Raw genomic sequence first — 22,458 nt, forward strand, 5'->3', positions numbered from 1 at the left:
CATCGACGGCGTTGAGGAGTATAAGCGGACCGTATTGGGTTACGTCAATTTAACGAGAAACATTCGAATACTAGAGAAATAGCACGAGCTCTGTGAAGTCAGCCTTCCGGCTGGCCGGGCACATGAGATCGACTGAGACACTCGCTGTTTTGATTGCTTTACCCATATATTGCTTGTCTCGTACTAGTAATGGATGCTACGTATTGTAGCGGGTATCTACAGTGGCGAACGCTTCACAAATGTCCCTATTTACGTCCGAATCTTTTCCTGTCGAGGCATGACATCCATGTAAGATCCTTAAGGACCCATGTGCCTTTGATGAGATACAAGCTTCCTCCCCTTCATGTATCCGCACCTCTACAGGCTCTGCCGACCTACGAGATTGCTGGGCAACAGTGCCGTTGTGATGACGCAGCCCAACGTCACACCTCCAGCTAGGTACAGTACGCTATTGATATCTCTTCCAGCACCATCCCCCGCGTATAGATGCTGCGCAATGAGCGGGCTGACGATACCAAATAACCTACCCCAGAAACTCGCAATGCCGCAAGCTGTTCCTCGGATGGGTGCTGGGAAGGCTTCTGGTGTCCAGCCATATAGGACGGAATTGAACATGGACTGGAAGAAATATTCCATGACATTGAAACCGATGTTCGAAGCCGCAGAGTTAACACTGCTGAACAGGAAGATCGAGATGCCCATCAATGCAGACGAAACTACCATCGTCCATTTGCGACCAACCCGCGATGCGCGGTAAGACAAGGTGCCAAGAACAACGCCGAGGACTCCAGGAAGGTAGATGAAGATGTAAGAGCGGTAGGTGTAGCGGAGAGAAAGGTCGAGGGCGCCATTCTTCACAGCCAGGATTTGTGGGAGGTAAGTGCCTGCGTTGTAGGTCAACATATGTTCATCGAGCGAGAGAGGTGTGAAACTCACCAGCAACGGTAAAACCCCAGTAATCGCATATGTAAGTCAACCATACCAAAAGCGTCAACCTTGTCATCTGAAAGCTCGAGAATAGAAGCTTGAAGCGATCTCCTTCCAGTTTGAGTTTCTCAGTCCATGTAGATTTGAGCTGCTTGACACCACCTCCAAGCATAGGTCCATGACTTCGGTCTGAATCAAACTCGTGCTCTAGAGATACAAGATCCTCCAGAACGAGGTCGCATTTGGATCCGTTGTATTGAGCCATGGTGTGCAGTACCTCGATTGCTTCGGCATCCTTGCCACGGTATATGAGGAACTTCGGCGATTCCTGGAAGGTGAAAATGACCGATCGTAAGACGAAGACGAGTATGGTGATTCCCCCTAGCGTGAAGAGGAGATACCTCCATCCCATATTATCCTCTCTTGAACAACACTTTTCCCCTGTAGCAACAGCACTACAGGCAGGCAACGCTCGATCTCCTTCCGAAAAGTTTGGACTGCAAGACCAGTTTGGGATGAACCCGTAGGCGAGGACGGAACAGATGACAACACCAATGGGCTGGAAGATCGATAATAGCGGAAGGAGGTAACGCTTGCTCTGTGGTGTGGCTTCCAGGGTAATTGTAGTGTCAATGGGAATGTTGCCTCCGACACCAAACCCAGTAAATGCTGTAAGAACCAAAATGGCGTTGTAAGTGCTCGGGGCGCCGATGCATGTTCCAAATACACATGCAATAAAGACTGTCAGATTGAAAGAGACCTTTCTCCCGATCAAGTCTACGAGGACTCCCCACACAAATGCACCGGCTGTGAGTCCGATGGAAAAGGCAGTGGACAACTTTCCAGTCTGATCAGCACCAAAGCCAAGTTCCTGTTGGATTGGCGATAGAACGAGACCGAAGGCTTGAGCCCACATCAAATCGATCATGTAGCCGAACCCGCAAAGCGCCCAAATCGACCACTGGTACCGCCCCATTCCCATGAGATCAATTTCGCGGTTGATGAGCATGCATTTCTTCTCGTACAAAGAGATACCCTCATCTCCAATTTCCTCGGCCAAAGATCGTGAACGCTCCGGGTCGTCAGATCTACTGTGGTCAACTGGCTTCTCTTTGTCCTCGCCCGGCAACTTTCCATCTCTTGTAATATCGCCTTCGGTGGGAGTCGTGCTATCGTTTGTGGAATAATTGCGAGAAGAAGATGCGATAACCTCGCCAGCGCTCAAAAGCGCGTCGCTCTCGCCTGCCCCAGAGCTTCGACGCGACATTGTTGAACAGTTTTCTGAATTCTCAAAAGATGACAAAATGTTGAGAGATCCTTCTTCGGCGCTTACCCCTCTTGTGTGTGTGCCATGGGCTTCACATGGGCGGCACCACACTCCGCCGCGGGGGGAGGCTAGGATACGTTGGGCAGTAGTTAAGCGACGCCTGATAAGCCATTTGATTGCGCCGGTGTAGCTTCGGTGTCAGAAGTGTCAAAGGAGCAGTATCCATGGCATTGCGTGCAGACGTTGAGTGCCGGGTGCTAACGCTATGGGGTGTAGACAAGGCAGATCTTGCTGTTCAACACACCTCGTCGTTAGGAAAGGTGCAACGGACCCGACTGCCGCTCTGTATCAATCCCGCGGAACATTGAATTGTTCAGAGCAGAAACGTTTCACAATTTAGGCCATTCCACATAACCGGAGCATCTTCCGAAAAAGGCCGTTTCCGTCCTGGAGCAACAACAATGGTGAAGGCTTACGGTTCAGGCCGCGAAGTCGTGTGATGCGCGAAGGGATAGCCCTGATAACAAATTGATGTAAGTAATCATGAAGATACTTGCGCCTGGATTCCCAATTTTTGCTTCCATGACTTTGTTGTTCTCGCAGCCCGTTGTTGTAAGCATACCTAGGTCAGCTCCTATGCGGTTACGTGATTTATGCACGTTGATAGCGTGGCGAGTCGGCAGCATGGGATTTCAAAAACGCATGCTCTTGTGTGCTCCAAATTGTGTCAACAACGGCATCGCTCGAATAACGTGCAACCATACGGTGTAGATAGCCATGCGCGAAGATATGAGTTGAGTGGGGATGTGCAGGCTGACGCCTCGGCTTCCCCAGTTGGGCGAAGCAACTCATGCAACAGATCGCGATCCGTGATTCGACTCAAATGGACCCAAGTCTGAACGGTGAGAGAAAGTGGGTGAAGTTGAAGGGAGGAGATCCAGCTTGGAAGCAGACGATGAGGCAGGCGCAGGTGTCTTCGTCGAGGCCGCCTCCAGCTGGAAGGGTCTTGCCCCACTTTTCCGTGCAGTCGCCAAGGCCGGCGCGGTGGATCTGTGCGCCGAGATACTGGAACTTTTTTTGCAAGGCATGTCCGAAGACCAGAACTGCATATACCGATTTTCGCCTCATCTATTTGCAATGGCTCCCCGAAGAAAGCGCCAGCGTCTCTCGCTCGATGGAGCAGAAGCCGTCACAGCAACCGCCGACGCCGAGCAACCGTCCAATTCGTCTACAGCGGCGCCCAAAGAAGCTGCGCGCCGACAACTCTTCGTTCGCGGACTTGCGCCCACCGTTACGACCGAAGACCTTACCGAATACTTCTCCGAATCGTACCCAATCAAGAACGCGCTCGTTGTTCTGGACAAGGAGACTAGGGAATCGAAAAGCTACGGTTTCGTAACATTCGCCGACGTCGAAGATGCGCAAAGAGCGAAGGAGGAGCTGAACAATACGGAGATCAAGGGCAAGAAGATCAAGGTCGACTTTGCCGAGGCGAGACAACGTGAAGGCGAAGAGAAGAGGCCGAGGGCTGGTGACAGGGCCAAGGCGGAGCGCGAGCAACAGATCAAGGATGCGCAGACACCAAAGTTGATCATCCGCAATCTGCCATGGACCATAAAGACACCGGACGATCTACAGAAGTTGTTCCGAAGCTATGGCAAAGTCAACTTTGTCAATCTGCCCAAGAAACCCAATGGTGAATTGAGAGGTTTCGGTTTCGTCTCGCTACGTGGGAAGAAGAACGCGGAGAGGGCGATACAAGAGCTGAACGGCAAGGAGGTCGATGAAAGACCCATCGCTGTGGACTGGGCTGTGGACCGGGAGACATGGCAGAGCCTGCAAAAGACTGAACAGGTGGGAGATGATGCCAAACCAGACGGAGAAGACGGAGATGAAGATATGGAAGACGCCGAGGATTCTGCTGCCAGCTCCGATGACGACGACGACGACGAAGCGGACGACAGCGACGACGACGAAGACGATAGCAACACCGACTACGAGGACATATCAGAGGATGACGAAGATGGCGGAGTGGAGCTTGAAGAAGAGGACAACCGACCGAAGCGTGAGGAATACACTCTCTTCGTGCGCAATGTGCCTTTCACAGTTGACGACGAACGTCTCAAAGATCACTTCCAGCAATTCGGTGGCGTCCGATTTGCCCGCGTCGTGGTCGACCGCGAGACCGAACGACCGAAAGGCACAGGATTCGTCTCATTCTTTGCAGAAGAAGACATGATCAACTGCCTTAAAGGTGTCCCACGTGTCAAGCTACAAAAGAAGAACCTCGACAAGAAGGACGGCTCCACCATCACTGTCACACACTCTGTGCTCGAAGACGAAGACGCCGACCCAACAGGCAAATACACCATCGACGGTCGCATCCTACAAATTTCACGCGCAGTTGACAAGAATGAAGCTACGCGTCTGACAGCGGAAGGCGCTGCTTCGCGCTTTAGCCGAGACAAAGACAAGCGTCGCCTCTACCTTCTCTCCGAAGGAACTATTGCCTCCAACTCGCCACTCTACCAGAAGCTCTCGCCCTCTGAGATCAAGATGCGCGAAGAGAGCGCAACAATGCGCCGTAAGCAAATCCAGGAGAACCCATCGCTCCATCTATCTCTCACTCGTCTCTCCATACGCAACATTCCTCGCAGCATCACATCCAAGGACCTGAAGCAGCTTGCTCGTAGCGCCGTCGTTGGTTTTGCTGCCGATGTCAAGGAGGGTAAGCGACAAAAGCTCAATAAAGAGGAAGTCATTCGTGGCGGTCAAGAAATGCTCGTCGCAGAGAAGATGCGTAAGAAGAAGGGCAAGGGTATTGTCAAGCAAGCCAAGGTTGTCTTTGAGACGCCCGCTGGTAGCAAAGTTTCCGAGGACACTGGTGCTGGAAGAAGCAGAGGATATGGATTCATCGAGTACTACACACACCGAAATGCGCTCATGGGTCTTCGATGGCTCAATGGCCACGCCGTGGACTACAAGATCAAGTCTGGCCCCACGCCAAAGAGCAAGAAGGCCGCTCAAGAAGCACTCGCAGACAAGCGGAAACGTCTCATTGTCGAGTTCGCCATCGAAAACGCCAATGTTGTCAACAGGCGCTCAGACCGCGAGGAGAAGGCCAGAGAGCCACCGAAGTCGAAGGCTGATGGCGAGGCTGACAGCGATGATGCCGAGCCGGGTGCGACCAAAGGCAAGAAGCGCAAGCGTGATTCTAGCGCTGCGGGTCAGAAGGCGGGCAAGGGTAAGGACAGCGGCAAGGGAAAGCAGGGTACGGGTGCTGCGGAAGCTGGCGCGGATGCCGGTGCAGTAAAGGGTAAAGACGGAAAGCTGGCGCAGCGGACAAGAATCATCGCGAAAAAGAGACAAGCGCGGAAGGCGAGAAAGGCTGGTAAAGCGTGATCGTACTAAACCTCCTTGTTGGCATTAGCGACGGCGTCGATGTTAATGGAAAAGTAATTGTTGTTCCAAGTTCTCTATGAATGTATTCTCTACCGCCCGCCTTCGCGATGTTCCCGAACTCTTCGTGATACTGAACATGACGGACAGCCAAGGTGTCCACCTTCAACCCGCCATCTTTCCCCTAGCAAAGTCTGAACGGTGAGTTCCCCTTCACTTCACAACGCGTACCCGCTTTTGCTTGCCGCAGTCTCGTCTCTTCCCGCGGAGCCGCTGCTTCGACAGCTCGATTCGAACTCTCCGCTTCTGTCTCGAATCATGTTGGCGTAGCTCATCTAGGCCGTCTCGGTGCAGGTCTTACAGGGAAGATTATCGGTACGACTGAGGTGGGTCCAAGAACAGAAGAGGAGTGACCCGGACTCGAGACGATGCATGTCGTGATAGACGATGATATACCCTGGTGACGCATAGTACAGTATTGTTGGATGTTATATTGCTCCATCCGTACTTAACTTTTACGTATATAGCGGACTCAAACGACGCATTTCCGCGAAAAGACCGTGCCGGCAGTGGACGGAATGAACCGAGCGTGTCTGACTGACCGAAGCTTTTTGCCCTCGGCAGAGTGCGCCGAAATTGGAACATCGGGGTTTCACTTCTCGTGTGGACCTTAAAATGCGGTGTCAGTGTCGACGTCGAAGAGATGACGAGACGACGAATCGACGGGGAACTTGCATGTACTGACTCCACTATAATACCCGGAAGGGGCGCCCAGGCGGGTTCACCCGCCCGCAGTAAAAGCTCCGTAGGTGCACCACGGTTCGTAAACACTGTACACGCACAGGGGCGTGGTGATGTTGCTTCAATGCTCTCTTCGAGTCAGTAAACTCGAACAAAGTTGATCGCACTGCTCAGTCCGAACGTGCAATCGCGCAGTGAGATACGATCGATCGCGATCGATCCTGTGTATCGAGGACACTCGATCGTCGGTTCCAGTCAGCTGTGTCTCGTCTTGTAGTTCATCATGAGTAGTGTGTATCGTCAAAGGACAAACACGTCACAACGTTCCTTACACCATAATTGACTACAATACCAGCCTACCAACTACTTCACTAGTACATTAGGTCATTGTACATATCCAATACGAGTAGAGATCATGGTCGCCTCGAGATCGAGCTGTCAGCATAGTCCTTGGTTTCAGCTCAGACCGGCTTTGGAGAACCAGTCATTGGAGTCAACCACTCATCTTGAGCAAGCGCTTATCCCTCTAGGCGTACTCCCAAATTCCTTCAAACCATGGCCTTATGTCGGGTTACTCAGTTTGTGCCATATGGCATGCTGAGTTCGCTTGTCTACACCATTTCGGGCTCGTGAGGACCCAGGATCGTCTGCTTTTCGGGTTACAGCCAAGTCACCGAAAGGTTGTGCGTACTGCATCACTGCATCCGCGAACTCTTCACGGGTAGCACAGGCTCTTCCCACGCGAAGAGCCTTGTCGATGTTATATGCTGTAGTTTGTATGCAGCTGTTACACGAGCATGCATCGGCCTGCAAAGTAGAAGTAAGAATACCCCGGTGTGACGTTCTATGCCGGTTGGAATACCGTTTCCGCGCGAGACCTGTTGTGCTGTTAGCATGCCATAATTCCTCGAACGGAGGCTTCTTCATCTGTCAGGTCATCATCAAATTCCGCACAAATACATTCTCCAGTGGCAGTCAACATCGCTCTACTGACGCGGTGTCCATGATACCGCTCGATTGAGAAGAGCGAGCCAAAAGGGTTCACGCCGTTGTCAAGGTGATATGGAACGCCCACTCAACGATCGTGCCAGTCACTCGTGTTCAGATGTGCTCATGGCTTGGGGTTCCAAGTTTGTAGCAGCCAGTGTGTTTCGACGATGTGGGGGTACAACGGGGAAGCGGCTAGTGGTTGCGAAGCAAGCGGGGAAGGAAGCATGCTTACAGCGGATACGGAGAAATTGAGATTATGTAGACGACGGTTCAACATGGTCTTCGCCGCAGTATGACTGCACTAGATAGGGAAGTTGACTCCCGCATCCGCGTGCAGTTACCGTAAACCACAGCGTGCAGCAACAAGCCAAATCCAGTTATCTGTTTTGGCTGGCGGGCGATTTCTGTGTATGAAGATCTATCCTACCCATGCAAGACCTGCAGGCAGCTGTAGCAGGACTAATTGCTCGATTCGAGTACTGACTATTAGTCGGCGAAGTGGATGCAGCGAGGGTGTGCTGAATAGTTCATGGTTTGCTTCACATATTCCAACCAACTGGTAATTTGACTGAGAGAGTAAGTGAACATCCGCAAGCACTGATACCTCAAGATGTATCCTGCATGTCAAGGCAGGTTCGTATTGGCTTGGGAGACATTTCCAGTAGTGGAGACGACCGTGCATGGAGCTGCAGTTGACCTTTGCTGGACCTCCGTCAGAACGGTACATGTTGTTGTCTCTCGGACATATCTCGAGCACAATATCGGGGTTGGAAGCATGCGATATCCTTGAGAGAAAGGATTGAGATAGACTAGCCTTTGCTTCTAGCTTGGACCAGATTAGGGCAAACTAGCGGGAGATGTTGTCAATCCTGATAGCGAATGTTGAGGAAGTCTTTTACCGGGTTCTGGGACCAAGTTCCGGGCTCGTGGAACAGATGCATGAAAAGGGTCTACTGCATATGCAGTTTACATCTATGCGGCCCAGGATAGTTATACAAACTGACTCGGGCTCACGTAGCTCCAGCACCACACCCATACCTCTTTGTTACGTATGAGAAGTGTGCATGCTTCTTCCACGCTAATGCAATGTAACAAAGGACTTGTGACGACAAAACTGTATGTGCGCGCCGAGCGTAAAGCTTGGACAAGGTCTCCAGTGTGGCGAGCAATCTATCGGCTTGAGAGGGCTTGCGCGTTTTGTGTGTGACTTTACCGCGACAAGGTATTGTTCTAGTCCATGAGATTACTCAAAGGAAATGGCGGCTAAGGGACCGTGGGGAAAAGCGTATGGCGACCGCGGTGACGTGGGCTGGTGGCGTATAAAGGTTCGTGACATTCTCCTTGGAAGTGCAACCCCCAGATTTCCCCAGATTTTCTCCACGGTCTTCTGGAATTCCGTACACCAAAAGCTTGTTCAAGATCCAGCTGGAATCTGTGTCCACAATCGCCGATCTCGAGTACGAGACAGACACGCACACGTGCTTTGGATGTAAGTTCGCCAGGTTCCACCACGGCCAGCGAGCTGACAATGGCCGTAGTTCCCGAACACAGGATCGGACAGATAGTCATACCATCAGCGCCTTTGAGATGTGCTTCTACGAAAAGATCCAGTTTCCGTGTGGCCATAACGAGTATCGACTCATGCAGCACTGCCATTTCGCACGCAACGATCCCGGCCACCAATGTTTTGGCGCTTGGAACGTTAGAAGAACATGGGATCAACGGGAAACAAACTGCACCAACTGTGTCAGACAGAGCCAGTACGATCCAGCAGTGTATACGTCCCAGTCAGCGTACACCGTCGCCAGCGGAAGATAATTGGTTCTATGGATGCAATGCGAGCAATAGCCACCACCTGGTTTCGACCGATGGTCTTCTATCAGCTCGAGAAAGCAGGTGCGCCTCTACAAGATAGTGAAGAGTCGGATCGGATTTTCATCATATTTGTCGGGGTTTCGTGATTGTTTGCACGCCTGGGCGGTTGTTCAATTGCTTTTGCGGCAAATCCTAAAGCTTGTAATGTCCTGAGTGGAAAGTTTGGGCGCCATGTTCTGTGGCTGCGATCTTCACTGTACACTATCAGTATTGTACCTACATATCACGAAATATATGGTAACAGGCATATGGCCTCATATGAACGGCGGGTGACTCCAATGGGCAGTTGAGACATGGTGCTCGTAACTACTGACGACTCTTCCGAGAGGCGCGTTGATGCCGGTATCGAAACCTGCGAACATCAACTTCACGTATGTGGTGCCTGATCACGACACGCGTGGCGTCACAGAGTGGTTGGTCGTGGCGTGTGCAATGAGGAAGTTCGTGATGACCTCGGGAAATGACATGAGGCTCGTGCGACTAACCTAGCGCGGCATGGGCGTGGAGCCCCACCTGAGCACCTGCCCAGCAGACAGGCCAGCATCGTGACTTTCCATCCGACATTCTGCATCATTTATACCGATATTTAGACCTCCACCATGTCAGACTCTACAGAGCAGCCGAAGAAGGAGAAGTTTGCGCCAAAGCAACCCGTCGCACTAAACCCGCCGAAGGATGATGTCATTGAACGCGACTACCTTGCAAAGTGTGATGGTACGGCTTCGCAGCGACTGGCTGGTATTTGAGTGGCCAGGCACTGACCACCAGCAGGCACAAACGAGGGTTTACCAACTCTTGTCGCAATCAAGGTAACCATAGCTGCTTTTCTTCAATGGTTTTCTCGTGCAAGCGCAGAAGAAGTTGACCATCAACAGGGTGACGTGTTCGATGTGAGCGGCAAGGAGACATACGCACCTGGGAAGGGCTATCACGGTTTGTCGCCTGAGATGTAGCACCAAGTTGTACCGCAGAAGACTAACTTATCGTCCCAGTGTTTGCGGGGAAAGAGCCTAACCGTGCCCTCGGTCTGTCTTCTCTCAAGCCTGAAGACTGCATATCGGACTACTCCGGACTATCCGAGAAGGAAAAACAGGTTCTTAATGATTGGCATACATTCTTCAGCAAGCGTTACAACATAGTCGGACGGTTACCTTCTGATGGCGCCAATCTCTAGACGGTCCATGTCTCCAATCGTCGACTAGCACACGCCCTACTATCGGCCCGTGTAATGTAGCAGTTCAAAGCAACTTGGTTCTACTGAGTCAACTGAAAGGCGCTTTGAGTGTCACATGCACTGCACTGAAAATGTGGAGAAGCGATTCGATGAGATCACAAAGCTTGGAAGCAAACCGAATCCATCACATTCAGTCTGTGTCCGAGGAAGTGTACTATTTATAGTCGTACGATGATATCAAATCATTCTCAAGTTCTGAGATGGTAGGCACCGTGTCGAGCATGGTGAAGTACGATGGCTGATAGTGTGCCTGCTAAGCTGCCCCGATACCCAGCAAAACGACACAGCCAGAGATCGTTCTGCCTACGAACCCACCTGACTTCTACCCGTGTCACAACCCCCATTGAGTTATCATGGTATCATCGCTAAGATGGCGACTTCACCATCAAAGCAATTAGAGAGTGAACGACCTCTGCAGCGGCCAATACGGTGGTTTCACCCGGGTTATCGTAAATGGGAGCCACTTCCACTGCGGCGAGTACATTCAGTCAGCTTCTAGTGCTCTTACTAATAAGTCAACGGGGCTCGGAAAATACGTACCAACATCTGCCCCAACGACGTCTAGTCCTTCGAGACCGTCTAGAATGGATAAAAGCTCTCGTGTGCTCCATCCACCGACTTCGGCAGTTCCCGTAGCTATTTGCATGTGTCAGTCACAATGTTGCAGAGTATTTCAAGAGTGGACGTTAACGATGCTGGGTCTGAGATGATCGTCCTTGTTATGTTTTGTTTGACGACTTACCAGGTGCGAATGCCGGATCGAGTACGTCTATGTCGACACTGATGTAGACCTTCGTTCCAGCGACGCGAGATTTGAGCTTGTCGATAATTCCAGCTATACCCAATCGATCGATTGCCCGGGCCTTGACCATCTCAAAACCACATCGAAGGTCGTTGCGCACATCACCTTTCGGCCGTACTACAGGAGCTCGGATGCCCGCGTGTATACTAGTATTCCGGATCAAGCCCTCCTCATGAGCAATGTGCAAGAATGTTCCATGGTTGACACCACTGTCGTACTGTATCAGCGATATGCAGGGAACGTTCTGATATTCGGACTCACGCATAATGGGAGATACCTCCGCCTTTACTATGTCAGTTTCTGATCAGATCGGTGAGCACTTCGGCTTACCTAGTACTTCTGGGTCCCAGGTGTCTACGCAGCCGTCAGCGAAGCTCAACAAAACGAGCCGCGAGCCTACCGATGTGACTGTCGAAGTGTATTACGCTCACCGGCCCCCAGTGATGATGAGTCGATCGAAGGGCCGATAAGGTTGTGGTATGATCACCACCTAGCGTCACAATCTTTGGTGTCGTGCGCTCGCTCGAGTTGGTCGCTCTTGAGGACACCATCTTGGCGATGGTCGTCAGACATTTGAACCAGTCATTTCGTGCGTTCACCAACCTTGTGCGCCTTATCAAGCTGCTTCAAGGCCGCAGTGTTATCCTTCCAGGTGCGTTATTTATAGTCTTCCTTGGTCGTTCCTTCAGTGTCTTACCAAAAAGGTTAAAGGAGCGTCGCCACAGTCGATAACTTTTGCCCAATTCGCGAAGACGTTCTCGCCTGAGCCCCGTCAGTCACTAGGTTACGAAGTCGCTTCGTCACAATGATTAGTGTCTCTCGATGCAATGTTGGCTTCATGCAGGAGCGAACGGAGCAGCATCTTCAAGACAACAAGAACTGCAACCAAGATTAGGGTACACAGGACAAATTCTAGCGCACGAATGGACGCCTCGAGAACACAACTTGCCAAGATGACGTGGTGTAACGAGTGCCGCTCGTTGTTGCTTTGTTTTGAACCACGCTCTAAGTCCGTGCTTGCGGGATGAACGCCCATACGCGCACCCTCATGATAATACGACATACCTGTATATATTGACCAAGCAGCGTCTGGCGATATCCGACTTGAGCCCTGCCGGATGCCACTCGGGCCGAAGCGCGCTCCAGGCCGTGCCGTAACGCCCTGCCCGTTGTTAACCTTGGCTGTTGCGATGTGCCCGACTCCGATGCGGTGTCTCGCGCACACAATGTACATGACCTACAGTGTCAAACGGCGCACCAAGAATTGCGATGTCGAAGGGCTCCACATCCTGGCCTTCTGCTGCTAAACAGTGCACATACGGCAAATTGGCGTATGTCATCAGCCCTGCAAACTTTGCTTGGGTGATGTCCCTTTCAAGGTTGCCATGAGCAATAATCTGCTGCGACGGATAGCCAGAAATTGGTGGAAAGGTAACATCGCGAGCGCTTGCGAAGAGCCTGAGGGAAGATGCTAGTAACAACAACGATTTAGGTGCCATCGTGAACAAGAGAGATTGAATTACAAGCAAAAGGTGAGCAAAGCTACCTCAATTAACAATATACCTAAGTAACGTGCTTATCTCCATTGCAAGCCGGTGGTGATGCCCGCGACCAGTTGCATTAAGCCCTAAATGGCAGGTACAGCCGATCGTGCCCCGCGATACGCCTGCAACGGCTGTCAGTTTGTTACCACTTCCAGAACACGCCGACGGCGCGTATAACCTCGCACACCAGACTCTGCTTATCTTCGGAAGTCATTCAAAGACCTCCCGTCTGTCTTCATCCTCGGGTCCGTCTCTAGGACAATAGGCATGATGTCATGCAAGCACTGCCTCCAGCTCATCCTCTGAGGGTCGCCCTCCATCTGTGCGTTCGTGGTCCGGTATCTCTTCCAGGCGCTATTGTTACTGCGCCTTCACTACCAGGTCTTTCTCGACTATTTCTTCTCACAGGGTGCACGCATTCCAATGCATTCTCCTTGAACAGCTTTAGATCCCAGCTGTTCTGCGGTGAACCTTATGGGCGCAACGATGTCGTCTGCGCCTAATTCAAACTTGGATTATTGCAAAGTACCAATGATGTGGACACTCGTGCTCTTCGCTGACTTCGTTGGCGTTAGCTCCGCTGTGTGCTGAGTCTGGCGTCCATGGATGACATGTCAAGACAGCGCCTAGCTAATCATAGCGGTAACTTCACACTCATACAACAGTTCCTTCTTCGCCAGACTTGCAACACCGACAACCGTATCAGGTGGTCTATGCCCATCCGCCTCATTGTCCATAAATTCGATCCAGATATCTCCCCAGCCACGATCTACTACATCCTTTCGATCCTGCTCCGGGTTGCCGGTCTCCTTGACGATATAATGTCGAACATGCACCTGATTACATCAAAGTTAGTGGCATGGCCAACACTGCCTTGAAAGTGCTCAATCAAGATTCATAGCGTACAATGTCTCGTGGTGTGGCTCCAGCCGCCGCCAAGCACTTGTGAATGCTATCATAAGCGCCCTTTGCCTGCTCTTTAATGTCGGATGGGATGGTATGATCTTTTTGAAGGCCCGTTTGACCAGCAAGAGTGATCAATTTGGATGACGGCACTATTGGAGTGATGCAGACTTGGTTGTATGTCGGTGGAGGTTCCGGTACGTTTTCCGGGTTGAACGCATGGGGCTTGTTAGATGACATGACTGAAATCAAGACAATCGAAGCAGTGTCACTTGTTGGTGTTTCCTATATGTTCTTTGCTCGAGTATCACGATAGCATCTCGGCGTGAGGGGCATTTTTGCGTGCACTTGCCGCGCCTAGTAGTCAAACATGTGGGCCTCACTGGCGTTGAAGCATGGGCCTTGATGACATCACGGACTTTCGTCACGCGAATCCAATTTCACCACGCAAACAGGACGCGACAAACCTCACACCACTGCACACAGCCCGGCTGGCTGATTAAACATTACCACATCATTGGGCCAAAGTGGATTACTTCATTCACGGATGAAATTCGACCTGCAACCGGGCGAATGAGATGCAGGCCAACACGCGCCTGCCTCCGTTCGAATGCGGGGAAAGCTCCAGCAGCGAGAGCGTTAAAGCCGTCTGCTCGTGACAGTTCGCGCAACCTCAGCTCACACCCCTTTGTTTGACAGACACTGCTCGTACAATGGCGTCTGGCTGGTTCAGCTCATCGTCGAGCGACCCAACGCGTCCTCCGGACGTTCGCGTCCAAGTTGCTGAACAGAAACCTCACGACTTCTACCTGCAGCCCGGCTCGGGAAGCAGCCCAAGACCCGCCACCAACCGCTCAGCGGGCTCAGTACCTGCGGCTTATGTGGATACGACTCATTCCAAGGTCCATGTCCACAATGCTTCACTTTTCGATGTAGGCATCCTGAAAGACACGCTTGTCCCATCACTCACCCTGCATTCTGGCTTGGCCATCATTGCGTACGGAGCTGCGCGATACACAAACCGCGTCGAAGCCAAGGACTGGCTTTGGCCCAGTGGTCAGGTCGTGAACGCCTGGTGGTCTGCCGTTGGACGCCGTCTTGCTCAAGGCTACACCGTCTCGCAAGCGTTCAGTCGTCTATCATGGCACGAGCGTGTTATCCTTACGGGCGTTACATTATGGGGAGGACGTCTCTTTTACCGCATCGTTAATCGTTCCATCCAACGAGGCGAGGACGACCCACGATATGCCGAAGTCAAGAAGGAGGAGGGCTTCTGGAACAGCGCGTTGTTCAAAGTCTTCATACCCGAGGCCTTCTTCCAGATGCTCATCAGTCTGCCGTTTACCGCACCATTCCGACACGAGGGTGCTGTCATGACAGGCTATCACCCCTTTGTTCAGATGTTTGCTGTCGGCTTGTTCTCTTCAGGATTGGCGATGGAGACACTTGCAGACTACCAGCTAGATCAGTTCAAGGCCGAAGGCAATAAGGGCATCATGCGCGAAGGAGTATGGAGCATTGTCCGCAACCCCAAGTATGTACCCCTGTTCCAGAGTCCATGCCATTCGCTAATGTCGTATAGCTACCTCGGTGACGCCCTCGTACACATCTCCTTCATCGTCATGCTTTACGGCTCAGACATGCTTGCCCCTATCGAACTCCTAGGCCCCGCCGCGAATTACGCCTTCCTCCGCTTCTTTGGCGGCGACGCCGAGAAAGAGAAACACCAAGAACGCCGATACTCCGCATCTCACCCCGAGAAGTTCCGCGAATTGGAGAAGTTCCGAGCGGATAAGAATGCTTTCTGGCCGAGCGTAGATGAGCTAAGCAACAAATGGTTGTGGACTGTTTTGGGTGTTGGAGGCTTGGGTATCGCAGTCGAGCAAACGCTTCGGGCGCTGCACTAGGTCTTGCCGTCTAAGGTTAATGAGGCTTGCCCACAAAGCTGTCTATGCGGTAGGCGCTCAGTGTTCTCGATTAAGTTTGTACGATATAATTAGTTTAGATAGTCAATTTCTTTACTGACATTTCAACTTGGCAGTCCCTACGCACGTTAGCATCAATTGTCTGTCACAAACATTGTGATGTTTTCCCAACAAATCTGTCGTTCCGTAACAGATGCGTCAACAAGCCCAGGGTTTGCACATCACAACGAATGTCCGGTTTACCAAACGACACGAGTACATTGACAAACCTGACCATAGACTTGGTTGTATAACTGCCATTTTGTGGCTTCTTGTTATAACACCAGTGGTCAATGTCCTACCGTCACCGTTTGAGCTTTGCTACACATCGAACGTAAGCGATGAACGACAGAGATCTCATAGGCGTCATCTTCGTAGCTGTGTTCGTCCCCCTGATCATAGCCATTGCCGCTCTATGTCTTCGTTGCCACTGTCACATTCAACGTGGTAGAAAGCATCCAAGGCGAACGCGATCATGTACAATGGATACGGACTGGACTGGTTATACATCCCCGCCATTCGAGCCAGCATATTACAATCCACGTTTCAAGCAACCTTTCAAGACCCGGTCCAAGAGATATGCGTCATACAGATACAACTTCGGCCTTCCTCGATACGCTCCAAGAGTACACGCTGCCAATACAAGATACGTACCTTCTAGAAGACGAACAAGAGAACAGCATCTGCTGAATGAGATGTACGATGGCTTGGATATCACGCCAGAGATGATCAGACCGCAGGAAACGGAGATGGTGGAGCAGGCGCGAAGGCCAAGCAGGCCGAGGAGATCTTTCACTTTCTAGTGTGGGTGGCGTTGAATTATGTTCCAGGCTTGCGACACACTGCATCGAACGGATGAAGTACTAAACGCTCACAGAGGATGTGTTTTCAGATGCGATGGTAACGGGTTATGGCCTATCAAGACCGTTCGAACTCTCGATGCGTTGTCAGTAAACACTCATTGCAATCAATGTAGCCATAACTCGTCTTACATGCTCGTGTTGAGGGCGCACATTTGCTTTGGGCTCTCCAATTTGTCTCATCTCATTTTCAAGTGGCAGGGTGCAAGTACTCGACTCCATCATGAGCGAAAGAGACAAAGCAGGTATCATTCTCATCGCCGTGTTTATCCCATGCATTGTCATTGGAATTATTATGTGCTACTGCTGTCACCATGGATCTCGATCATCTCGACCGTCTCGACCGTCTCGACAACCGCCACGTTCCTATAATCATACTTGGCATGGACAGGGCGGCGGAGGTCACCTTCTACCATTCCATCCACAACCAATGATACCATGGCAGATGCGAATGCCTTCTTACACCCATCCACCGCCACCGAATGTCCAATCGGGTGTGTCACGAAATTCTCCGCAGCAGCACGATTCGGAAGCTACCCCATCGACTTGGCCTTTTGCGCCTTTCCCGCCTACACCGGTGATGAGGTCACTAAACCCTGCCGCGATTCCCTTACCAGATTCTCCGCCTATAACGAGGTTGACTTGAACCGGTGCCTGTGGCGCGAAAGCAGTGCGACTCCTTGGTCTGGATTCAATCGAATAGCGAAGTAACTAAATAGGCGCTTTGCGCCTTTATATGATGGTGGTCAAATATAGGAAATGTCCGTCTTGAAGTAGATAATCTCCTAGATTCTGGGTGTGATTATAAAGTAGATGACAATCGTAGGTGCGCTGCCCATCTACAACATGAAAGTAAACTTCTTCCTTTCTCTTCTCATGCTCCCACCCTCATCTAGCGGCACACCAGCATACTCTGCACTGCGACCATTATTGAGCTTTCGATTCTCTCTTATCAGCACCCACCTCAGGACTGCAGCGAGGATGCCGACGAGAAGCATGAATCCAGCACATATACTCATACCCTTGACGTAATAAGGACCGTCGTCATCTGGGAAGATGCTCGTGCCAACTAGTGGGCCCATCTGACCAATGATGTTCAAGAGAGCCATACCGGTGCCCTTCTTACTATCGCTTTCTTGGTTGTTGAGTGTCCATGTAATGATGATCGTGATAGCGCTAAAGAAGCCTGCGGCGGCAGGATAGAGTGCGATGTAGCGGATCATTGTGTTGTCAGACTGTAGGTATCCGGAAATGGCAATGGTACCGTACCCGATCGTTGCCAGGAGAGAGTGAAGCATGATGAACGTCGAGCGTGATTGTAATCGATCGGAGTAATATGCAGTCGTGAGGACGACGACAAAAGCGAAGAGGTATGGCGGGGCTGAAAGTCCTTGGGCCGTGATGGACTCCCAGCCCATATCTCGGATTACAGTCGGTAGGAACACCGGCATGGAACTGAAAGCCACGTTACACGAGAAGAACATGAGTGCTGTCAGGTAAGACTTCGGATCCTTTAGGGTTTGTAGTACTTCGTGGAAATCCACACGTCCTCTTCTTCGTCCACCCTGGTACTTCTCTTCTTGGTCTTCATCTTCGCTCTCCTTTTCTGACCTCAGCCTCATTACTGCAACCTCGCGCTGTCGGGGACTTAGCCACTTTGCCAGTCCTGGTCCATCTGGTACAAAGTCCCATGCCCAGACGGCAATCAATACGGAAGGGAACCCTTCCAGAAGAAAGAGTAGTCTCCAAGGACTAAGCGGGCCATGTTCGCCGACTTTGGTAATAACGTAGGCCAGCGCTCCGGCAAACGATGCTGAAAGGGGGCTGGCGCTGATGAAGAGTCCGGTTCGAAAGGCGAGCTCGGATCGGCGGAAGAAGAATGATAGGTAGAACGGTACGCCAGGTCCGAACGCTGCTTCGCTGATGCCGAGAAGTGCTCGCAGCACAAGAAGGAATCCGAAGGATGTCGCTACTGCCTGGAGTGACGCAACTATGCCCCAAGAAAGGATGCATAGAGATATATAGATATGCGGCGGCACGATTCGATACCTATCGAAATTAGCTATGCGACCTTTGTAACTGAAGACTACCTACAGTAGTGTCATCCATTCGAAAAGAATGTATGTGATATAGAACGCCCACAGTAACCACTCATACTGCGTGGAGCTGAGCTTCAGGTCGTCCGCCAGACCAGCTATGCGCGCATTGCCAATATCTACCAAGTTCATCAGCAAGTGTCGCAGAGCCTACCAGACCTGCTTTACGCACATCTGACGTACATATCTCCCCTACGAGTCTTCCAGGCGTAGAAAGTACTCACTCGACCGATCCAAGAAGCTCAACATGTACAACAAGGCCATGAACGCGACTAGCCGCCGATCAAGCTTCTTGAGCACTGTGCGATCTTCATCTGGGGTATACAACTCATAGCTCTGCACAGAGTCCAAAGAGGCGCGCCGTATACTAGGAAGGAAGCCCTCGTCTTCCTCTCCCAGCTCCTCTTTCGATGCGGGTTCATCTCGTGGAGTAATCGTGCGAAGTTCGAAAGAGTTCGGCTCGTGTATCATGGACAGGCCATCGGAGGAATGTGAGGAGCGTGGAGAGGGCGTGAACTTGGGGAACCTTTCGTCGGCGCTGTTGGATGCTGGTGCGTGCTGAGTGCGGCGGGAGGAGGATGGCATGCTTAGGTTTGTCTGTCGGGAATGAGCCGCATTGGGGACTAAGAGATTACATCGAGAATAAGAGTAATTGGTCAAGGCACAAGCTCGTCACCGCTGACAAGTCGCGTAGTTCAAAGTGTCAAAGCTGTCTCGCTCGTGAGATGACGCGTAGAAGTCCGTGCGCTGCATACCCCACAATCCAGGATACCGGGTACTGCTTTGCCGTCATGTCCTTCTGCCTTCACTTGATCACTTTGCAAACTAGACTCGACATTTTGAAGACGGAATTTCAACTTCTCTTTAGTTACATTTGTTCGCAGCCGTGATATGAACCCCTTGCGCACTACCGACACCCCATAATCGATCTCAGAGTACATGATGGTTGCAGAACCACTCATTCCAGGTGACTCAAATCGGTCTCGTTATGGATAACGATGCGTCCGTCCGGCAATTTCTTTACTTTGTAGTATCCCAGCTTTACCGCCTCCATTGTATCGATCCCCTCAATCTTCATGCCCAGCGCACGCAAAGGCGATCTCAGAGACGGGCCCCCATACCGGCGCCACTCGTTCACCTCCTTGGGAATGCCTGCCTCAGGAAGGTCATCCCAGTGATACATCTCTTTTGCGACTTCGATGCATGCGTCTCTTTTGTCTGCACTCCACCATGCAGGAAGGATCCCCGCAGTCTTCTCGCTATTGGCGATGTGCTTAAGTAGTCCTTGGAAGAGGTAGCCGGTGTTGTACTTGACGGTGGCGTCCATATACGAGTCGCGTGGGTCTATCATAGTCCCGAGGCTGCAACGTTTTGTCTCATCCCAAGCGCGGAAGCTCTCGATGAGGAGTTTGTAGGTTGTCGGCTCGTCTTTGTTCAGTAGAATCTTGTCAGAAGCGGAAGCTTTCTGCTCGTGAATTGTCATAGGCTCATCTTGTTTGATAAGACCGGGCATAACCCCATCATATGAATCCGCGGACGTAATACTGAGGTGAGTGTTGTGCGGGTAGATGCGTGCAGGCATATGTTGTTCAGGCCAGTTCTCATCCTTGTGGTTACGAGGTTTGTTGCACCGGTGCTTGTGGACATCTTTCCAATGCGCCTTCTGGCAAGATAGAGAGCAGTAACGGAGCACCTTGCAGCCGCCGCAGCGCTTGAGAGGATTGGCGGGTTCTTCGATAACATTGCAGTTCGAGCATCGGAAAGGACCTGCTGAAGGTCAGTAAAGTGACATGAGCAGGAAAGAGGGCGACCCACCTTGGATTGCCATGCTGTTGCGTCGTGACTGGGTCTTTCTGTCTGAATGGGTCGTGCGAGCAGAGATGGGGAGTGAGGGAGCATTGGTCGAGGGCGAAGACGGAGGAGGTGAGAGCATGTCTCTACCCGTAAGCTAATACAAATCGAGCAGATAACGTCTCGATGTAGCAAACACGCCTGCTGGTGACACAATCTCTGCCTCTTCACTGATAGAATGCTTAGGTGGCCCACTATAACAGTGAGGCTAGGACGGGAAGGCGCGCCCTGACTTTTCGTTGCATGTGGTACAAATCGGCAAGGTCAGGATGAGACAAGCGTTACAAGGAACATACACTTGATACCGTTCGTAGCTTACGCTGATGGAAATTCGACCTTGACCTGTCCTATGACAAGTAGCTCACGCCTTGCGGGGGATGCAACGGTCTGTGCCCAACCAACTACCATTGTGAGTGAGTTAGGGAGTCACCAGATAACTGCAAGCGAGACAAAATTATAGTGGTCGTAAAAGAAGTGCATTCGCCGATCGACACGGGTGTCGGTACTGGCCCGTCGGTCCATATCTGTCTATTTGGGCAATTGCCAGTCCTTGTAGCTCCACTTCTCCGACACGTGGTACTTCTTCTGCTTGGCGTATGGGATCTGTCTTCTGGCTTCGACCTTGCCCTGGAGCATGAAAGTCCTGAAGCGGTCCTTGAGCAGATTGCCCTCTGGTTTGAGAAGACGCAGAGAGTCGCGGAGCTCGTCTGGTAAAACGACTTCGAGCGGGGCCTCTGGTAGACTGTAATCGATTAGGAGTTGTTCGATGTGTGAAACGTGGATAGGTACTTACGGTGCCTTGCCGAATTGCTTCTTCCTCAGCTCCAATTCTTCGCCATCGTCCTCCTCATCCGCGAGCTCTGCATTCCTCTGTTCAAGAGCTTGTTTCACAGCGGCTCTCGCCTTCTCCTTCTCCTCTACGCTCTTGGCTAATCTCTTGATCTCCTGGACCTGTTGCTCCTTGGCCTTCATCTTTGCATCGTGGACCGCTTTTCTTTGCGCGTCCTTTCTCCTCTTGATCTTGTTCCGTTGTGACAGCGACTTCCTCTCTGGCCTCTTCTTCTTGGCTTGCTTATCTTCATTGTCACTGAAACCTTCCCATTCGCTCTCCCACACGCTCTCCTCGCCTGAGTCAGATTCTGTCTCAGCAGCTGCTCTCTCCATAAGCTCGGCCTCTTCGCGGGCCTCTTGCAGGCGCTTCTTCTCAACCTCGACAATCTTGTCGGATTCGCGCATGAGCTCGTTTTGCCAGTCTTCCAGCAGGGGGTTGTACGACTTTCCACCGGTAGGTTTGCGGACTGAGGGAATGGCCTTGCCGGTCTTTGCCTGCGAGATGGGTGCGTGCTTCAAGGTTTTCGGCTCGACCTTGGGCTTCTTCTTCTCAAGGTATGAGAAACGAGGATCCTCCTTGACCTCTTGAACTGCCCATGGGTCGTAAGCGGCGTCGCCAGTCTGTACGACGTCCTTCTTGGTCTGCTCGCCTCCGTATGCAATCGCCCTCAGCCTGTCGTATTCTTTGCCTGATACCTTTGCCTTCTTCCTCTTGCCATCGTCGGTGATTTCCGAGAGTCGCTTCCGGGTGGATACGGCGGGAACGGCAGAGCGCTTAGCGAGGATCTCGTCGACCTTGAGAGGCTTGTGTCGTTTCGCGACCTCTTTCTGGATCTCAGCCGATCCAAGGACATCGACGGCGAAAAGTTCGTCTGCGGTCTTCTCAGAGATGACACCACTGTAGCGGTATTAGTGATGCATTGTCTGTGTATTGTGATTGGAACATGCCCTTGAATGATCTGGTCGCGCACATCTTCTAGGCCGGATTGAATCTCTGTGACATCGACATTCTTGCGCCAAGCCTTCTTGCCTTTGCGACTCGACTGTTTGTATTGCGCTGGCGCTGCTTCGGTGTCGGCCATGGTGTCTTACGGTTGCTGTGCTCGAAGTCGTTGTGGGGTTGTTCGTTGTCGCAAAAAGTTCGACCCAAAATTCCTACCAGCAAAGCGGCGCA

The 22,458-nt window shown here is 51.6% G+C and overlaps 9 protein-coding genes across 9 annotated transcripts; 3 read left to right on the plus strand and 6 right to left on the minus strand.

The window, feature by feature from the left end:
- Window positions 1-357: 357 nt before the first annotated feature.
- J4E92_001035 (uncharacterized protein) lies at window positions 358-2,194 on the minus strand (the record flags this gene model as incomplete). Its single annotated transcript, XM_051492449.1, has 2 exons — window positions 358-884; window positions 937-2,194. The coding sequence occupies 2 exons, from the start codon at window positions 2,192-2,194 to the stop codon at window positions 358-360; spliced, it is 1,785 nt and encodes a 594-aa protein (XP_051357961.1).
- Window positions 2,195-3,331: 1,137 nt separating this feature from the next.
- On the plus strand, window positions 3,332-5,596 carry J4E92_001036 (uncharacterized protein; the record flags this gene model as incomplete). The annotated part of the gene is made up of 1 exon (XM_051492450.1): window positions 3,332-5,596. The coding sequence occupies one exon, from the start codon at window positions 3,332-3,334 to the stop codon at window positions 5,594-5,596; it is 2,265 nt and encodes a 754-aa protein (XP_051357962.1).
- A 4,202-nt stretch (window positions 5,597-9,798) lies between these two features.
- Window positions 9,799-10,373, plus strand: J4E92_001037 (uncharacterized protein; the record flags this gene model as incomplete). Its single annotated transcript, XM_051492451.1, has 4 exons — window positions 9,799-9,913; window positions 9,971-10,008; window positions 10,075-10,132; window positions 10,192-10,373. 4 exons carry the CDS (start codon window positions 9,799-9,801, stop codon window positions 10,371-10,373), a joined length of 393 nt encoding a protein of 130 aa, XP_051357963.1.
- Window positions 10,374-10,994: 621 nt separating this feature from the next.
- J4E92_001038 (uncharacterized protein) lies at window positions 10,995-11,500 on the minus strand (the record flags this gene model as incomplete). Its single annotated transcript, XM_051492452.1, has 2 exons — window positions 10,995-11,012; window positions 11,201-11,500. 2 exons carry the CDS (start codon window positions 11,498-11,500, stop codon window positions 10,995-10,997), a joined length of 318 nt encoding a protein of 105 aa, XP_051357964.1.
- A 1,905-nt stretch (window positions 11,501-13,405) lies between these two features.
- Window positions 13,406-13,922, minus strand: J4E92_001039 (uncharacterized protein; the record flags this gene model as incomplete). Its single annotated transcript, XM_051492453.1, has 2 exons — window positions 13,406-13,615; window positions 13,686-13,922. 2 exons carry the CDS (start codon window positions 13,920-13,922, stop codon window positions 13,406-13,408), a joined length of 447 nt encoding a protein of 148 aa, XP_051357965.1.
- A 473-nt stretch (window positions 13,923-14,395) lies between these two features.
- Window positions 14,396-15,589, plus strand: J4E92_001040 (uncharacterized protein; the record flags this gene model as incomplete). Its single annotated transcript, XM_051492454.1, has 2 exons — window positions 14,396-15,216; window positions 15,265-15,589. 2 exons carry the CDS (start codon window positions 14,396-14,398, stop codon window positions 15,587-15,589), a joined length of 1,146 nt encoding a protein of 381 aa, XP_051357966.1.
- A 1,756-nt stretch (window positions 15,590-17,345) lies between these two features.
- J4E92_001041 (uncharacterized protein) lies at window positions 17,346-19,187 on the minus strand (the record flags this gene model as incomplete). Its single annotated transcript, XM_051492455.1, has 3 exons — window positions 17,346-18,555; window positions 18,601-18,721; window positions 18,827-19,187. The coding sequence occupies 3 exons, from the start codon at window positions 19,185-19,187 to the stop codon at window positions 17,346-17,348; spliced, it is 1,692 nt and encodes a 563-aa protein (XP_051357967.1).
- A 373-nt stretch (window positions 19,188-19,560) lies between these two features.
- Window positions 19,561-20,430, minus strand: J4E92_001042 (uncharacterized protein; the record flags this gene model as incomplete). The annotated part of the gene is made up of 2 exons (XM_051492456.1): window positions 19,561-20,369; window positions 20,418-20,430. The coding sequence occupies 2 exons, from the start codon at window positions 20,428-20,430 to the stop codon at window positions 19,561-19,563; spliced, it is 822 nt and encodes a 273-aa protein (XP_051357968.1).
- A 551-nt stretch (window positions 20,431-20,981) lies between these two features.
- Window positions 20,982-22,366, minus strand: J4E92_001043 (uncharacterized protein; the record flags this gene model as incomplete). The annotated part of the gene is made up of 3 exons (XM_051492457.1): window positions 20,982-21,195; window positions 21,247-22,182; window positions 22,233-22,366. 3 exons carry the CDS (start codon window positions 22,364-22,366, stop codon window positions 20,982-20,984), a joined length of 1,284 nt encoding a protein of 427 aa, XP_051357969.1.
- Window positions 22,367-22,458: the final 92 nt, after the last annotated feature.

This window comes from Alternaria infectoria, assembly GCF_024043175.1.
Source record: "Alternaria infectoria strain BMP 0036 chromosome Unknown scaffold_1, whole genome shotgun sequence".
NCBI lineage: Eukaryota > Fungi > Ascomycota > Dothideomycetes > Pleosporales > Pleosporaceae > Alternaria > Alternaria infectoria.